This window comes from Microcaecilia unicolor, chromosome 11, assembly GCF_901765095.1.
Source record: "Microcaecilia unicolor chromosome 11, aMicUni1.1, whole genome shotgun sequence".
NCBI classification, from domain to species: Eukaryota; Metazoa; Chordata; class Amphibia; order Gymnophiona; family Siphonopidae; genus Microcaecilia; species Microcaecilia unicolor.
In genome coordinates this window covers 205,149,159-205,163,008 of record NC_044041.1, presented here as the reverse complement: position 1 = coordinate 205,163,008, position 13,850 = coordinate 205,149,159, and the positions used below count along the sequence as shown (strand labels likewise).

At 48.0% G+C, this 13,850-nt stretch overlaps 1 protein-coding gene across 1 annotated transcript in view; it reads left to right on the top strand.

The window, feature by feature from the left end:
* The first annotated feature begins 260 nt into the window (after positions 1 to 260).
* COL9A2 (collagen type IX alpha 2 chain) overlaps positions 261 to 13,850 on the top strand; it is a 40,267-nt gene continuing 26,677 nt past the window's right edge. The window contains exons 1-9 of the mRNA XM_030217461.1: positions 261 to 566; positions 3,588 to 3,662; positions 6,391 to 6,426; positions 6,683 to 6,745; positions 8,211 to 8,264; positions 9,566 to 9,601; positions 9,685 to 9,708; positions 10,656 to 10,709; positions 12,426 to 12,479. Of these exons, the coding sequence (XP_030073321.1) occupies positions 495 to 566; positions 3,588 to 3,662; positions 6,391 to 6,426; positions 6,683 to 6,745; positions 8,211 to 8,264; positions 9,566 to 9,601; positions 9,685 to 9,708; positions 10,656 to 10,709; positions 12,426 to 12,479 (468 nt within the window). The 5' untranslated portion in view covers positions 261 to 494. The remainder of the gene's footprint in view (positions 567 to 3,587; positions 3,663 to 6,390; positions 6,427 to 6,682; positions 6,746 to 8,210; positions 8,265 to 9,565; positions 9,602 to 9,684; positions 9,709 to 10,655; positions 10,710 to 12,425; positions 12,480 to 13,850) is intronic.

Sequence of the window (13,850 nt, the reverse complement as noted above, 5' to 3'; positions counted from 1 at the left end):
AGTCCTGCTAGTAACAGAATCATTTACACGTTCAGAATGCCGTTATATCAGTGTTCATTTCACCATACAAGCAGTGACAATATCGCCTATTTTGCAACTGTGACCTCTATAGCGCCACCCAGTGGTGAGCTGCTGGTTACAGGAGGTTAGAGCCTTATCTGTACAACACCCTGCTTACACAGTGCAGCAGTAATGGACCCAGACATTGTCATCAAAACACGGGGCCTGCAGTCACATCCTTTGCAAATTGCATTTTGAGCCCAGTCCTACAGTGCTTGGTGTTCTTGGCCAGTCCTCTGTTCTGTACTGAGAGACCTGCTACATATTCATGAGCTGTGAATCCTGCACAGGTCTGGGAGTGAAGTTGGATTTGGGGGGTTTACGTGTTGGAGGGGGCAGGGCCTATCGTGCCAACCAGCCTAGGTCTGGACTGTTAGGGCTGAGCAGCAGAAGAAACGCCTGTCCGGGCTCCTGGCTGGCCAGACCCCCTCAGCATGGCTTGCTCATCCAGAATCCTCAAGCTGACTTTGCTTCTAAACTTCGCCTGTCTCTCACTGGCTCAGATTGTAAGTGTGCAACCTGTTTATTTCTCCTGCAAGTGGATCTTCTGCTGTCTCGAGGGGGAAATTCATCACATGTTTAAATATCTGGAAAATTTCTGATCCGGAAATTCTCCACAGTATCGTGACCGTAGCTGTTGATTCATTTTACTGCAGGTTTCAGCCACCCTGTCACAGGATGTGTTCTCTGACTAGATTCTATGTTTGCCTTGTGCTGAGTGTTGCTGTATGTTACAGAAAGAGACTGAGCAGAGGGCTTTGTCATTGCAGAATCTCTCCTAGGAGACTGGGAGCAGTGAGGGAGGGCTGGGGAGGGAGGCTGGTGATGTCTCATCTGGGGTACCGTACAGTCTCATAGACTGCTGTGATTATGATGCTGTGATGCCCTTGTTTGGAGTCTTTGCCAACTTCTATCACAGGAGTGATTGAGCCACAGAAACGCCACCAGAAAAGCATTTGCCAATAATCTGGGGACTAGAGAGGTTGCTTTGTTCCTGGAACCTTCTGCAGTAGAGAAACAGATATTACGAGCGACTGGGGTTTTCCTTCCTATTCAGGCTGAATGTCTTAAACTTGCAAATGCTTCTATGAAGACAAAATCGTTGGCAGCTAAGGGAGGGTCGAGAAGTGACCCTTCTTTTTGACCAGTGGTTCTATATAATCTCCCCTGCTGTTTCTTTTAACTCTGTTTGAGATCTGGCACTAGAAGCCAGCATTCAGTTCCTATGGGTTTCCACCTCTGTTGGTACATCCCCCTCCCCTGCACATAAGTTTTAGCTGGGCAATTATAGCACTATAGAAATGATAAGTAGGAATAGCAGTGATATAACCCTGGTTGCTTTTGGAAACTGAAATGCAGGATCCTGTAAGCATAGCTTTCCTCACCCCCCTCTCCCTTTACAGCATCTCCAGTCCTGGCTGACCTGGGGAATAAAGGTTACAGCTGGGGAAGTGAACCAGGAATCTTCCTCATGAGTCCGGTCAGTCTGGGTCACTCTTGACAGAGGAAGACCTCTCTATGTACCCCATTTGAAGCAGATGCAGGAATTTACCATGGACACCACAGAGCTCATAGACATGACAGTTCTGTGAAATGTGCTGAGCCTGAGGCTCTGCTGAGGATTTATTCAGCTGGAGGGTCTGCATTAAAATGCTCAGAGAGGAAAGAGCCTGCCCCCCCCCCCCCCTTTTAGTTCCCCTAAAGCATATGGGATGGAAGCTGTGCCTGTCTTCCCGTTCCTCTGGACCGTAATCTTCCTGAGAAGATTAAAAAGAGGAGAATGAAAGGAGGCCAGCGGAGGATCAGAAAAGAATACGAGAGGTGTGTTACAGCCTTCCAGGGAATGTACTAGAAGCAAAAACTGGAACCAAAATTCAACAAAGTCTGAAAATAAGCAGAGGCGAGAGAGGGAAGGGACAGCAGAGATAATGGGGATCTATGGGCCGTAACCAGACTCAACGCATGAAAGACCCCGGAGAAAATTGGAGAGTCATGGGATAGGAGGTAGTGTCCTATTGTGGATTAAAAACTGGTTAAAAGATAGAAAACAGAGAGTGGGGTTAAATGGTCAGTATTCTCAATGGAGAAGGGTAGACAGTGGGGTTCCCCAGGGGTCTTTGCTGGCACCGCTGCTTTTTAACATATTTATAAATGATCTAGGGATGGCAGTAACTAGTGAGGTAATTACATTTGCTTGTTAAATCGCAAGAGGACCTTATGACTGGGCATCTAAATGGCAGATGACGTTTAATGTGATCAGGTGCAAAGTGATGCACGTGGGAAAGAGGAACTTGAATTATAGTTATGTAATGCAAGTTCTGCGTTAGGAGTCACTGACTGGGAAAAGGATCTAGGTGTCATCGTTGATGATACGTTGAAACCCTCTGCTCAGTGTGTGGCAGCGGCTAAGAAAGCAGATAGATGTATAATTAGGAAAGGAATGGAAAACAAAAATGAGAGTGCTATAATGTTTTTGTATCATTCCATGTTGTGACCACATCCCAAATACTGTGTGTAATTCTGGTCACTGCATCTCAAAAAAGATATAGTGGAATTAGAAAAGGTACAGAGAAGGGCGACGAAGGGGATGGGATGACTTCCCTATGAGGAAAGGCTAAAGCAGCTAGGCCTCTTCAGCTTGGAGAAAACACGGCTGAGGGGAGAGATATGATAGAGGAACAGTTGAAGGGAATGGATTGTTTACTTTTTCCAAAAATATTAGGACTAGGGGGCATGCAGTGAAGCTACAAAGCAGTACATTTAAAACAAATCAGAGAAAATATTTCTTTACTCAACGAGTAATTAAACTCTGGAATTCGATGTCAGAGAATGTGGTAAAAGCAGTTAGCTTAGCGGGGTTTTAAAAAAAAAGGTTAGGATGACTTCCTAAAAGAAAAGTCCATAAATCATTTTTAAGATGATCTTGGGAGAAATCCACTGCTTATTGCTGGGATAAACAGCATAAAATGTATTGTACTGTTTTGGGATCTTGCTAGGTACTTGTAACCTGGATTGGAAACAGGATGCTGGACTTGATGGACCTTCCATCTGTCCCAGTATGGCAACGCTTATATTCTTAAAACAAGGGTCTATGGACTGTACCCAAACATAAAAGCAGAGAAAATGGGGGGGTCTATGGGTGTAACCAGACTTATAGAGATATTTGGGGTCTGTGGGCTGTAGAGGGGAGACTGAATTGGTCTTCTGATGCTTTTCTGTCAGCTTCCATGAGCTACTTTATATGTTCCTTCTTTTAACCTCTAGAATTTCTCCCATCCAGCGCTGCTTCAGACATGCCGGGGTGACAAAAGACCCCTGAGAGCTCCTTTTTAATAATACCAGAGGGAACAGGGTTCTGTGGCTGTCACTCTGAATGCAAAGACCCTGCTCTGTTCTTTAGCTAAAAGAAACTGAAAAGTCACCAGAGCTAAAATCACTTTTTCTGAGCTGCAGAAAGTTCCAGATGACAGGTCCATTCCATTTTTCTCACTCGTAACTCTGATTGTCTTTTCCCCCTTTCTTGCTAGAATGGTCCACCAGGTGAACCAGGACCACCTGGTCCTCCAGGTCCAGCAGGAGTTCCGGGAACCGATGGCATGGATGTGAGTATGAAGCACAGCTCGGGAACCTGAGAAGGGGCCTTTCTAATGGACAAAGAGGGGCTTTGTCTCAGCCTCCGCTCCTCTTCCAGGGCAGCCAGCAGAGAGCATGGAGAGGCCCAGCTCTGCTGGCATTACAGGGCTTCATCACTGGCCATCAGAAAGCCCTGTTAGCCTGTGTGAGCCCCTTTACCTGTTTATAAAAGGAAATGCCTGAAAGGCAGGCTCCGGAGGGGGCTGCTTAACCCTTGCAGCACTGGAGACTTCAGTCTAGTTACAATCTGTGGTACCAGTGCGTGGGGAGCAGAAGTGTCTGAAAAGTTTAATTTATTTTGGGAGTTTTAAGATTAGAATAGTTCTAAAATGTATCCTATGGTCTGAAAAGGCTTTATGCTTCATATGAGACATTTGCCTGGTGTGACAGGCCTGACAGGATGCAGAGCACAAGGAGGTTTAATAAGACAGGAGACGGCATAAGCCTATCTGGACCATTATGTGGGCTGAAGCCGCCATATTGAGTGACCAAAAACATTCACAAATGCTATTGAAAAACAATAGCAAACTTGTGAGGTTTATATTGTTTTATTAAACCTCCTTGGTTTGGCATTCTTTCTGTTAGGAGGGGAGTTGGAGGGGGTGGGGTGTTTGGGGAATTTTCGAGGGGGTTTGTTTTGGGTACACCAATATGGCAGCTGCTGGGGGAGACCAGCTTCAACTTTTTGACATCATACCGTTTCCTGCACCAGCTGGAGTGGGCACTGGCCAATGGCAGTATCTGATGGCATCACAGATCCCCTGCCCCTCCCTTTGGTGGCACTTAACTGGACAGGGCCGCTGAAAATGCCTGGTAAGTGCCTAAGCCTAAACCGGCTATTTTGTGGGTGTTCTGAGGACGGACTTGGCATTGAGCTGGTTCAGTGTTGATATTCAACACATAACTGGCTGGGATAAACGCATGAACAGGACCACATAAAACACAGTCCTATCTTTATGCTGTTCTTCTTGCCGGTTAAGAGCTGAATATTGCATTTAACTGCGTAAGTGTTAGCTGACTGTGTATGCCGAAGTAGTCCATCCTGGTATCCACTATTCCCTCTAAGCTGAGTGGGGGGTAGTCCTTCAGCTACATTGCTGCCAGTGGGAGGTGCTGTTTCAATACTGTGATTCCAATTTCTAGGAACAGGCAGTTTCCCTGGAGTCCTTCAGAGCTTGCCTGTCCCTCACTGTTGAAGATGTGAAAGTGAAACAGCGCCACCCACTGGCTGAACTGTAGGTGGAGGACTTACGCTCAGCTTACAGGCAACAGTGCTGGTGTCCGGATATGGCTTGGCATTTCATATCAGGGAATACAACTGCAGCGGTCAGCAAAACACTGACTGCCGCTCGCTGAATGTCAGGCCCTTTGAATAAAAATCTATGCTCTCAGCCTTAGTAAATTTTCAAAGAGGCCAATTTATGAGGAAAGTTAGGAACATAAATGCTTTGAGTATCTGGTCTTTTTTTTTTTTTTTTCTGCAAACACCTTTCCATCTGCTTGTCAGACCCTCTCAGCCAGGGTAGAGGAGAGGAAAACTGAAGTTGGTGTCAACAGCCACACTGTCTAATGCCCCCCTCCCCACTTCCCTCCATATTAACCTCAGGCCCCACCAAAAATCAGTCCTGCCTATTCTGCTGGGCAGTATCCATTGTTCATACTCTACATTTGGAGGAGTAGCCTAGTGGTTAGTGCAGTGGACTTTGATCCTGGGGAACTGAGTTCGATTCCCACTGCAGCTCCTTGTGACTCTGGGCAAGTCACTTAACCCTCCATTGTCCCTGGTACAAAATAAGTACCTGAATATATGTAAACCGCTTTGAATGTAGTTGCAAAAACCACAGAAAGGCAGTATATCAAGTCCATTTTCCCTTTACATTTCTTCTTGTGGCACTTCTGAAGGTGTCACAACCACTAAGACTCTAGTTTTCTCCCAGACCTATTTGGCACTAAAGCTCCACTTTCATCCCCTGGAACACACAGTCCTAAAGCCAGGCAAGGAATGACTCCTTAGCTTAGACCCCTGTGTTGTGTCCTGTGACTTGGGAGGGAGTGGATTTTTCAAAGCTTTATGCACAGGTCAACAGCTGACCAGGGCAGTTTCTTTTTGAAAGCCTCGCAGAAGCCCCAGTACATAGGAGCCAACCCTGTAGGGTGCTTGAGCACCCCTCGATATTGAACAAACTGCTCAACTGTGTCCAGGAAGGAGTCCTTTCCATTGGGTCCAGCACCCCCAGTCGTTTGAAAAGTTGACTCCTAGGGCCCAGCATGGCCGGCCCCTTTATTTTCAAGGAAGACCTCGAGTGGGGTTTCTTTTAAAAGTGAGTGTACCTGCAGGAATGCGAACTCCCTGTGTAACACCGTTGCTCTCTGCATCTCAAAAAAGATATAGTGGAATTAGAAAAGTTACAGAGAAGGGCGACAAAGGGGATGGGACGACTTCCCTATGAGGAAAGGCTAAAGCAGCTTGGAGAAAACACGGCTGAGGGGAGAGTTATGATAGAGGAACAGTTGAAGGGAATGGATTGTTTACTTTTTCCAAAAATATTAGGACTAGGGGGCATCTCCAGAATTTATCCACTGAGTCAACAGCAGAATCAGCAGAGCTCAGCAAACGGCTTGAAAAAATGCAGCTCAGATTAATAATGGAAGGATCCGGGATGGCAAATCCTAATTTTTGGTTCTTCCCTTTTGCAGGGTGACAGAGGTCCTCCGGGGCCTCCCGGTCCAGCCGTAAGTACTTGTGTTTCTGTCTTTCTTTCAGAAGCTTGAGTAAAGTGGTGCGGTAGCCATGTTAAAGGTAATACATAGAATTAAAATAGATCTACAGAACATGGTATTACCTTTGAAAGCTAATCAAAAATGTATTAAGTTAGTCTAATAAAAAAGGTATCGTTTTCTTTTCTGTCTTTTGTTTTATTTCTGTTTATTAGCTTCCAAGCTTGCAAAGGTTCTAATATCTGTTTCTCTTTATTATGTCTCCGGAAAGGGTACAAGTGGGGAGCCGGGCCAGCCAGGCTCTAACGGACCTCCCGGAAAGCCAGGATTGGAAGTAAGAGATGAACACTGTTCTTTACCAAAAACTCACACTCCAGCTTCTTGCCACCCTCCTACCTGGACATCGTGTTCCAGTGATAACTGGGCTGCTGAAGCCCGGCCTGTGCACTCTCATCTCTTGTGATCAGTCACACTGTTAGACAGCTTTAACTTCCTAAGCTGGAATTGTAGCAAATGGTGAAACCTTTTATTGATAGAATCATGTTTGATCCATTGCATTCTGGGACTTGAATAATCTGTATTTATACATATGTAGGTCGGTATTCAAAGCAATTTAAATGGAGAGGACAGCGTCCTGCTGGTTTAAATAGCTTTTGCCTCTTTAGCTGATGAAATTCAGTGGCACTTAACTTAGGGTTACCATATTTGGTCCCGCCAAAAAGAGGACACCCTCCCCGCCCCCTTTCACACCCCACCCGCCCCCTTTCACACCCTCGCACCACCCCCTGTCACATATTCCCCTCCCCCCTGCCACACACCCCATCACCCCCTCTCCGTCACCCCCCTTCCCTTCCCTTACTGTACTGGCCTGGTGGTCTAGTGACCTCTTTGGGGCAGGAAAGAGCCCCCTCTTTGCTGCCCGGAGCGCTGCCCTGCATCCTGTTGCTGATCTCGGCACCGATTCAAAATGGCCGCCGAGAGTTGAAGTCTCGCAAGGTCGCTTCAACTCTCGGCAGCCATTTTGAATCGGTGGCGAGATCAGCAACAGGAAGAGGTCACTAGACCACCAGGGCAGTAGTAAGTAAGGGGAGGGGAGGGCCAGGAGGCTAGCATAGGATGGCCCGCCTGCCCGCCCGCCCCGCCAGCCTCCCCGTTTGTCCAGAAATCCAGACAAACGGGCAGATTGGCAAACCACCCCCCCCCCCCCCGGTTGCCTGGACATGTCCTCAAAAAGAGGACATGTCCGGGTAAATCCGGACATATGGTAATCCTAACTTAACTGGATAGCATCAGTGAATTTCAGCACTCACTGCCATGTTGGAAGTGGGCAGGTGAGGGGCAGTATTTAGTACCTGTTCCCTTGTAGCTAACCAGGCTTGTAGGAGCAGAAAGAAAGCAGTCAACTTTGCCTGGTTAGCTATGCAGGTCCTGGCACTAAATATCAGCCCCCTTCCTGGCCTCCTCCCCCCCCCCCCCCAAGGCTTACCTGGAGGCCTTGTGGTTCTAGTGGTGGTTGGGGCAGGAGTGAACCCTGTTGCTCTTGGCCCGCTTGGATGCTGTTAAAAATGACTACTGCAAACTCTAGCTGTAGTGTCACGGTACTACCACTAGGGTCAGAAGAGCTGGTGAAATACTGCAGATCAAATCACCAGCAACTGGCTTCCTAACAGTGAGCCCCCTCCACCACCCCACCTGGGGTTCTAATGGATTTATTATACTTTTCTTACTTGCTGAGAAACAAGAATGGCTCAGAGAAATGTTCTTCCAGAACGTTAAATCATCTTTGTCATTCACCACAGGGTTTGATCGGGGCAAAGGGGGACCCTGGCACTGCTGGACGACCAGGACCCAAAGTAAGTTAAAACAGCTTTTGATTTGGCTCTGTTCTCTCTCTCTCTCTTGGTCACTCTTGATAAAATGTCTTTCCTGTTTGTATTAACGGAGATGGGCGTCTGACGTGGCAGATGCCAAATCATTGCTGAAGTATCAGCTTTTTGAAGAATTCCCCCTTGGTCACCTTTCCATTGTGCACCCAGTTCCTGGTCTAATCACTGGAGGAAAGGATGGGGTGTATTTTGGGCTGGATCTGTGCGAGCCTGCTGCTCTGGGTCAGTGAGTGGGCAGGAGACTGGCCGTAACTGGGGTGGACGATGAGGTGAAGGGCAGCAGCGCATAAGATCTGCAGACTGATCAGCACATGGGGCAGGACGACTAGGCCTCATCTAGTAATTTCTGTCCACTGGTTTCATCTGTCATCTGGAAAATAGTGGGCTTGATATTCAGAGCAATTCCTTTCCTTTCTGAGCACACTACCAGAACCCTCATCCACACTCTTATCACCTCTCGCTTAGACTTTTGGGGTTAACCTGGTCCCAGCAGATTCTGAGAAAGAATTATTGCCATGATTAGGATGCTACTACTACTACTACTACTTAGCATTTCTATAGCGCTGCCAGGGTTACGCAGCGCTGTACAAGTTTAAACATGGGGAAGGACAGTCCCTGCTCAAGAGAGCTTACAATCTAAAGGTAAAAACTATGTAGTCAGTGTAGGTATCAGGAATGGGAAGGTGGTTAGGCACCAAAAGCAAGGGAGAAGAGATGGGCCTTGAGTAAGGACTTGAAAATGGGCAGGGAGGGCGCATGGCGTATGGGCTCAGGAAATCTGTTCCAGGCATAAGGTGATGCGAGGCAGAAGGGGCGGAGTCTGGAGTTAGCGGTGGTGGAGAAGGGTACAGAAAGGAGTGATTTGTCCTGAGAGCGGAGGTTACGGGTGGGAACATATGGGGAGAGGAGGGTAGAGAGGTAATGGGGGGCTGCAGATTGAGTGCACTTGAAGGTCAATAGGAGAAGCTTGAACTGTATACGGTAGCGGATCGGGAGCCAGTGAAGCGACTTGAGGAGAGGGGTGATATGAGAGTATTGGTTCACGCAGTAGATAAGACGTGCGGCGGAATTTTGGACAGATTGAAGGGGGGATAGGTGGCTAAGCGGGAGGCCAGCGAGGAGAAGGTTGCAATAGGATGCTAGAGACAGAAAGCTCTGGAAGGAAAGATAACTGTTAATCAAGCAAAGTGAAAAAGAGAAACGCACTGTAGAGTGAAAAGTTTCTCCTTGGGTTTCAAGAACTGTTTCTCTTGTTCTTTTGCTTGTAGGGTCAGCCCGGTCTGCCCGGACCTCCCGGATCCCCTGTAAGTAGAAATGAGAACCAACCTCATTCTTACCAACAAGATTTCATCTCAGCTCTGTAACTCACAACTTATCTCCATTGTAGGGGCCTGAACTGCCAGGATTACCAGTGAGTAATGAATTCATTTTTATTTGTTTAGCCTCTCCAGTGTTAGGGTCACCAACAGGCTTTGTCGCCTGACCGTGCTAAGCCCATACTTTGAATCAATCAGCTTCTAGTCCATCAATGGGGTCAGCTTGGTCAGATGCAACAAATCCATCTCATTGATGAAGCAAGATATTTCTGGATAACTTGCAGCACAGATAGCAGTGTGTACTCCCCCATCTGTACATAGTACTGATCACAGAATCCACCCCCCCCCCCCCCATCTGTACATAGTACTGATCACAGAATCCACCCCCCCCCATCTGTACATAGTACATCACAGAATCCACCCCCTCCCATCTGTACATAGTACTGACCATAGAGTTCACCCCCCATCTGCGCATGGTACTGATCGTAGAATCCACCCCCCCCCCCCCCATATGTACATAGTACTGATCACAGAATCCACCCCCCTCCCATCTGTAGATAGTACTAACCATAGAATTCACCCCCATCTGCGCATGGTACGGACCGTAGAATCCACCCCTCATCTGTGCATGGTACTGACTGTAGAATCCACCCCCCTATCTCTGCATGGTACTGACCGTAGAATCCACCCCTCATCTGTGCATGGTACTGACCGTAGAATCCACCCCCCCATCTCTGCATGGTACTGACCGTAGAATCCACCCCTCATCTGTGCACGGTACTGACCGTAGAATCCACCCCCCCATCTGTACATGGTACTGACCGTAGAATCCACCCCCCCATCTGTACATGGTACTGACCACAGAATCCACCCCCATCTGTGCATGGTACTGACTGTAGAATCCACCCCCCATCTGTGCATGGTACTAACCACAGAATCTGTGCTGGTCAGTCACTGGTCACGTACTGATGTATTTAACAGAATCCAGTAAGTGCATTTTGCTAAATAACATGAGAATTTGTTTTTGTTTCGTTTTTCCAAGGGGCCTCCTGGCCCTGTAGGGCTGCCTGGGATAATTGGAGTTATGGGCCCAAAGGTAAGAAACCTCCTTTACACATCAAGTAAACCAAAGAGGAAGCGATTGCTTTATACAAGTAAACAAAAAGTCCAGTCATCTTAGCTGATCATAGCCAAACCCAGTTATCACCAGGTCCAAAGATTGCTGGATTTCCTACGTCTGGGTGGCTAACCATGGCCGTTGTGATATCTACTACTACTACTTGACATTTCTAAAGCGCTACTAGGGTTACGCAGCGCTGTACAATTTAACATAGAAGGACAGTCCCTGCTCAAAGGAGCTTACAATCTAAAGGACAAATGTACAGTCAGTCAAATAGGGGCAGTCTAGATTTCCTGAAAGGTATAAAGGTTAGGTGCCGAAAGCAACATTGAAGAGGTGGGCTTTGAGCAAGGATTTGAAGATGGGTAGGGAGGGGGCTTGGCATAAGGGCTCAGGAAGTTGATTCCAAGCATAGGGTGAGGCGGAGCCTGGAGTTGGCGTGGTGGAGAAGGGTACTAAGAGGAGGGATTTGTCCTGTGAACGGAGGTTACGGGCGGGAACGTAAGGGGAGATGAGGGTAGAAAGATAGTGAGGGGCTGCAGACTGAATGCATTTGTAGGTAAGAAGGAGAAGCTTGAACTGTATGCGGTATCTGATCGGAAACCAGTGAAGTGACCTGAGGAGAGGGGTGATATGAGTATATCGGTTCAGGCGGAATATAAGACGTGCAGCAGAGTTCTGAACGGATTGAAGGGGGGATAGATGGTTAAGTGGGAGGCCAGTGAGGAGTGGGTTGCAGTAGTCAAGGCGAGAGGTAATGAGAGCGTGGATGAGAGTTCGGGTGATGTGCTCAGAGAGGAAAGGGCGAATTGGTGAGGAATGGGATGGGCTCAGGGGTCAGGAGGCATTCCTTCTAGTTTGACTGACTATTTTTATGTTTATATCTGTTTATTTGGTTTTTCCCACATCCCCTTCCCCCTCCTCCTACACCTGTGAAAGCACAGTAATGAGAATTAATGGAGGTTTTTCTGTAGCTGAAATCATGCAACACTTGCATTTAACATGAATTGGAAGTCACAAGCTCCTCATTCATGTCAAATGAAATCCTGTGTAATAGAAGTTTTCCTAAATCAAGGATTATGGTTCCGTGTTGTGAGACGGTAGTGAATGTACAGAACGACAGCCCTTTAATTTAGCAGAGACAGGTTAACCAACGGCTGAATTCTCTGTGCAACCAAGGACCATATGTGTCAGGACTTGTGACTGCACCATGCATGGCCAGCCTTAAGCAGGGGCAGCCACAAAGGGCCCCACCTTGGCATGTCACCCTGTCTTGAAACCCCCTGCCTAGCTTAAAAATGCGTTTCTCCATAGAGGGCTCGGGGCAGTGGCAGCGATTCGCATAGGCCTTGTGCTCTTTGCTGCATCCCGCCCTTGTGGAAGCAGGAAGTTACATCAGAAGGGGGCAGGACGCAGCAGAGAGCAGGCTCCATGGTTGGCGGCAGATGGTCTATGTGAATTGCTGCCGTTGCCCTGAGCCTTCTACGGAGAAACACACATTTTAAGAGGTGGGGGTGGGGTTTGAGCGCTGACATCTGACTTTGTGTCAGCACATGCTTTGAGTTGATATTACATAGTCATTTGTGGATGTCGTGAAAGCTTTTGCCCGTCATGTCGTTGTCTATTTCGATAATAGTTCTCTTGTGAAGTAACGGTTTTAAAGCCTCTACTGTCGAATGTTGCTCATTTTAGGGGATCCGTGGACCTGTTGGCCGTGTAGGCCCACCCGGCTTACCGGGGAAACCAGTGAGTATCTTCTGGAGGAAATCGCAACCTGCATGAAAGAGAACAGATTACGCTCTAGGGGGTCTCGCTGTTATTGGTCTGAGCAGCTGGACGTGCATCTTGCATGACTGGCAACGTCCTAGGGTTTTTCTGTCCACTTACAACCTCTTGTTAACTCCGAAAGCAGAAAGAGAAGCCTTTCAGTCACCATTCTCCCTCCCTCCCTCCCTATTAGATCACATAACATAGGCAGCCGAGACCCCTCATGCCTGCCGAGTAATTGCGATGATGCAGTAAACACAGGAGACTATGCGTTTATTATCATGGCACAACTTGGCCGCAGCTTTATTTTCATATCATCGAAATTTGCACTAGGTATACCCAAGCCAACCAAAACCTTCCGCCCTAACAGCCCACACAGTCCGTTGCCATTAGCAAGACTGACCAACTATATACAGAGTTCCCTGCTGCACAGCAAGGGAGCTCAACCGTAAGCGCAGCCGTCCCAGCTGCCTAGCTTACTCCATCAGGCTTGGGTACCCTGCCAAAGCTGCGACATAATTACATGTGTGTTCGTATTTATCATTACGGAGGGTGGGTGGGTGCAGGCCAATGCCCGGATGCTGAGAAACTATGGCATGCGGGCTCGGCCTGGGGGTTATAAACCCCTTCCCTCTTCCCCTCCCAGCGGGGTACCTGGGGCCGGCGGGAAACCTCCCCTTTGCTCGGCCCCCCTTCCCCCCCCCCCCCCCCCCCCCCCCCCCCCCCCGCTGGGCCCATCGGGGCACGGCACCATGTTATGGTTGGCTCTGTGCACCCGAGTGCACTTCGCCTCGCTTACTGACAGTTTTCTGTCTGAGAAAAGGCAGGAGCAGCTTGACAGGGAGGCAGTAGGTGGGAAGGGCTGATAAACAAGCAGGGCCCAGCACCTGCTGCCTTGGCTGCCTCTGGAGAGAGGCCAGACCTTTCAGATGATGTCAGAAAGTCTTCAGCCAGCACCGCAGGTCCCCACAGTGACATCGCACACCGGCTCAGTACCCAGTGAAGTGTTTCACATTGTAGCAGCTAATAAATAGAAATAAGAAAGAAAATGCGATGATACCTTTTTTATTGGACTAACTTAATACATTTTTTGATTAGCCTTCGAAGGCAACCAACCCTACAAGTGTTGCCAGAATTCAGAATATAAGAAACACAAAAGCATTGCAATGAGATTCTCACAGGAAGAGGGTGGGGTGGGTTAGGTGAGAAACAGGGAGAGCTGGGTGGATGAGAGACATCCATCCATTGGCATCCACCCAGCTCTCCCTGTTTTCTCACCTAACCCACCCCACCCTCTTCCTGTGAGAATCTCATTGCAATGCTTTTGTGTTTCACTTATATATTCTGACA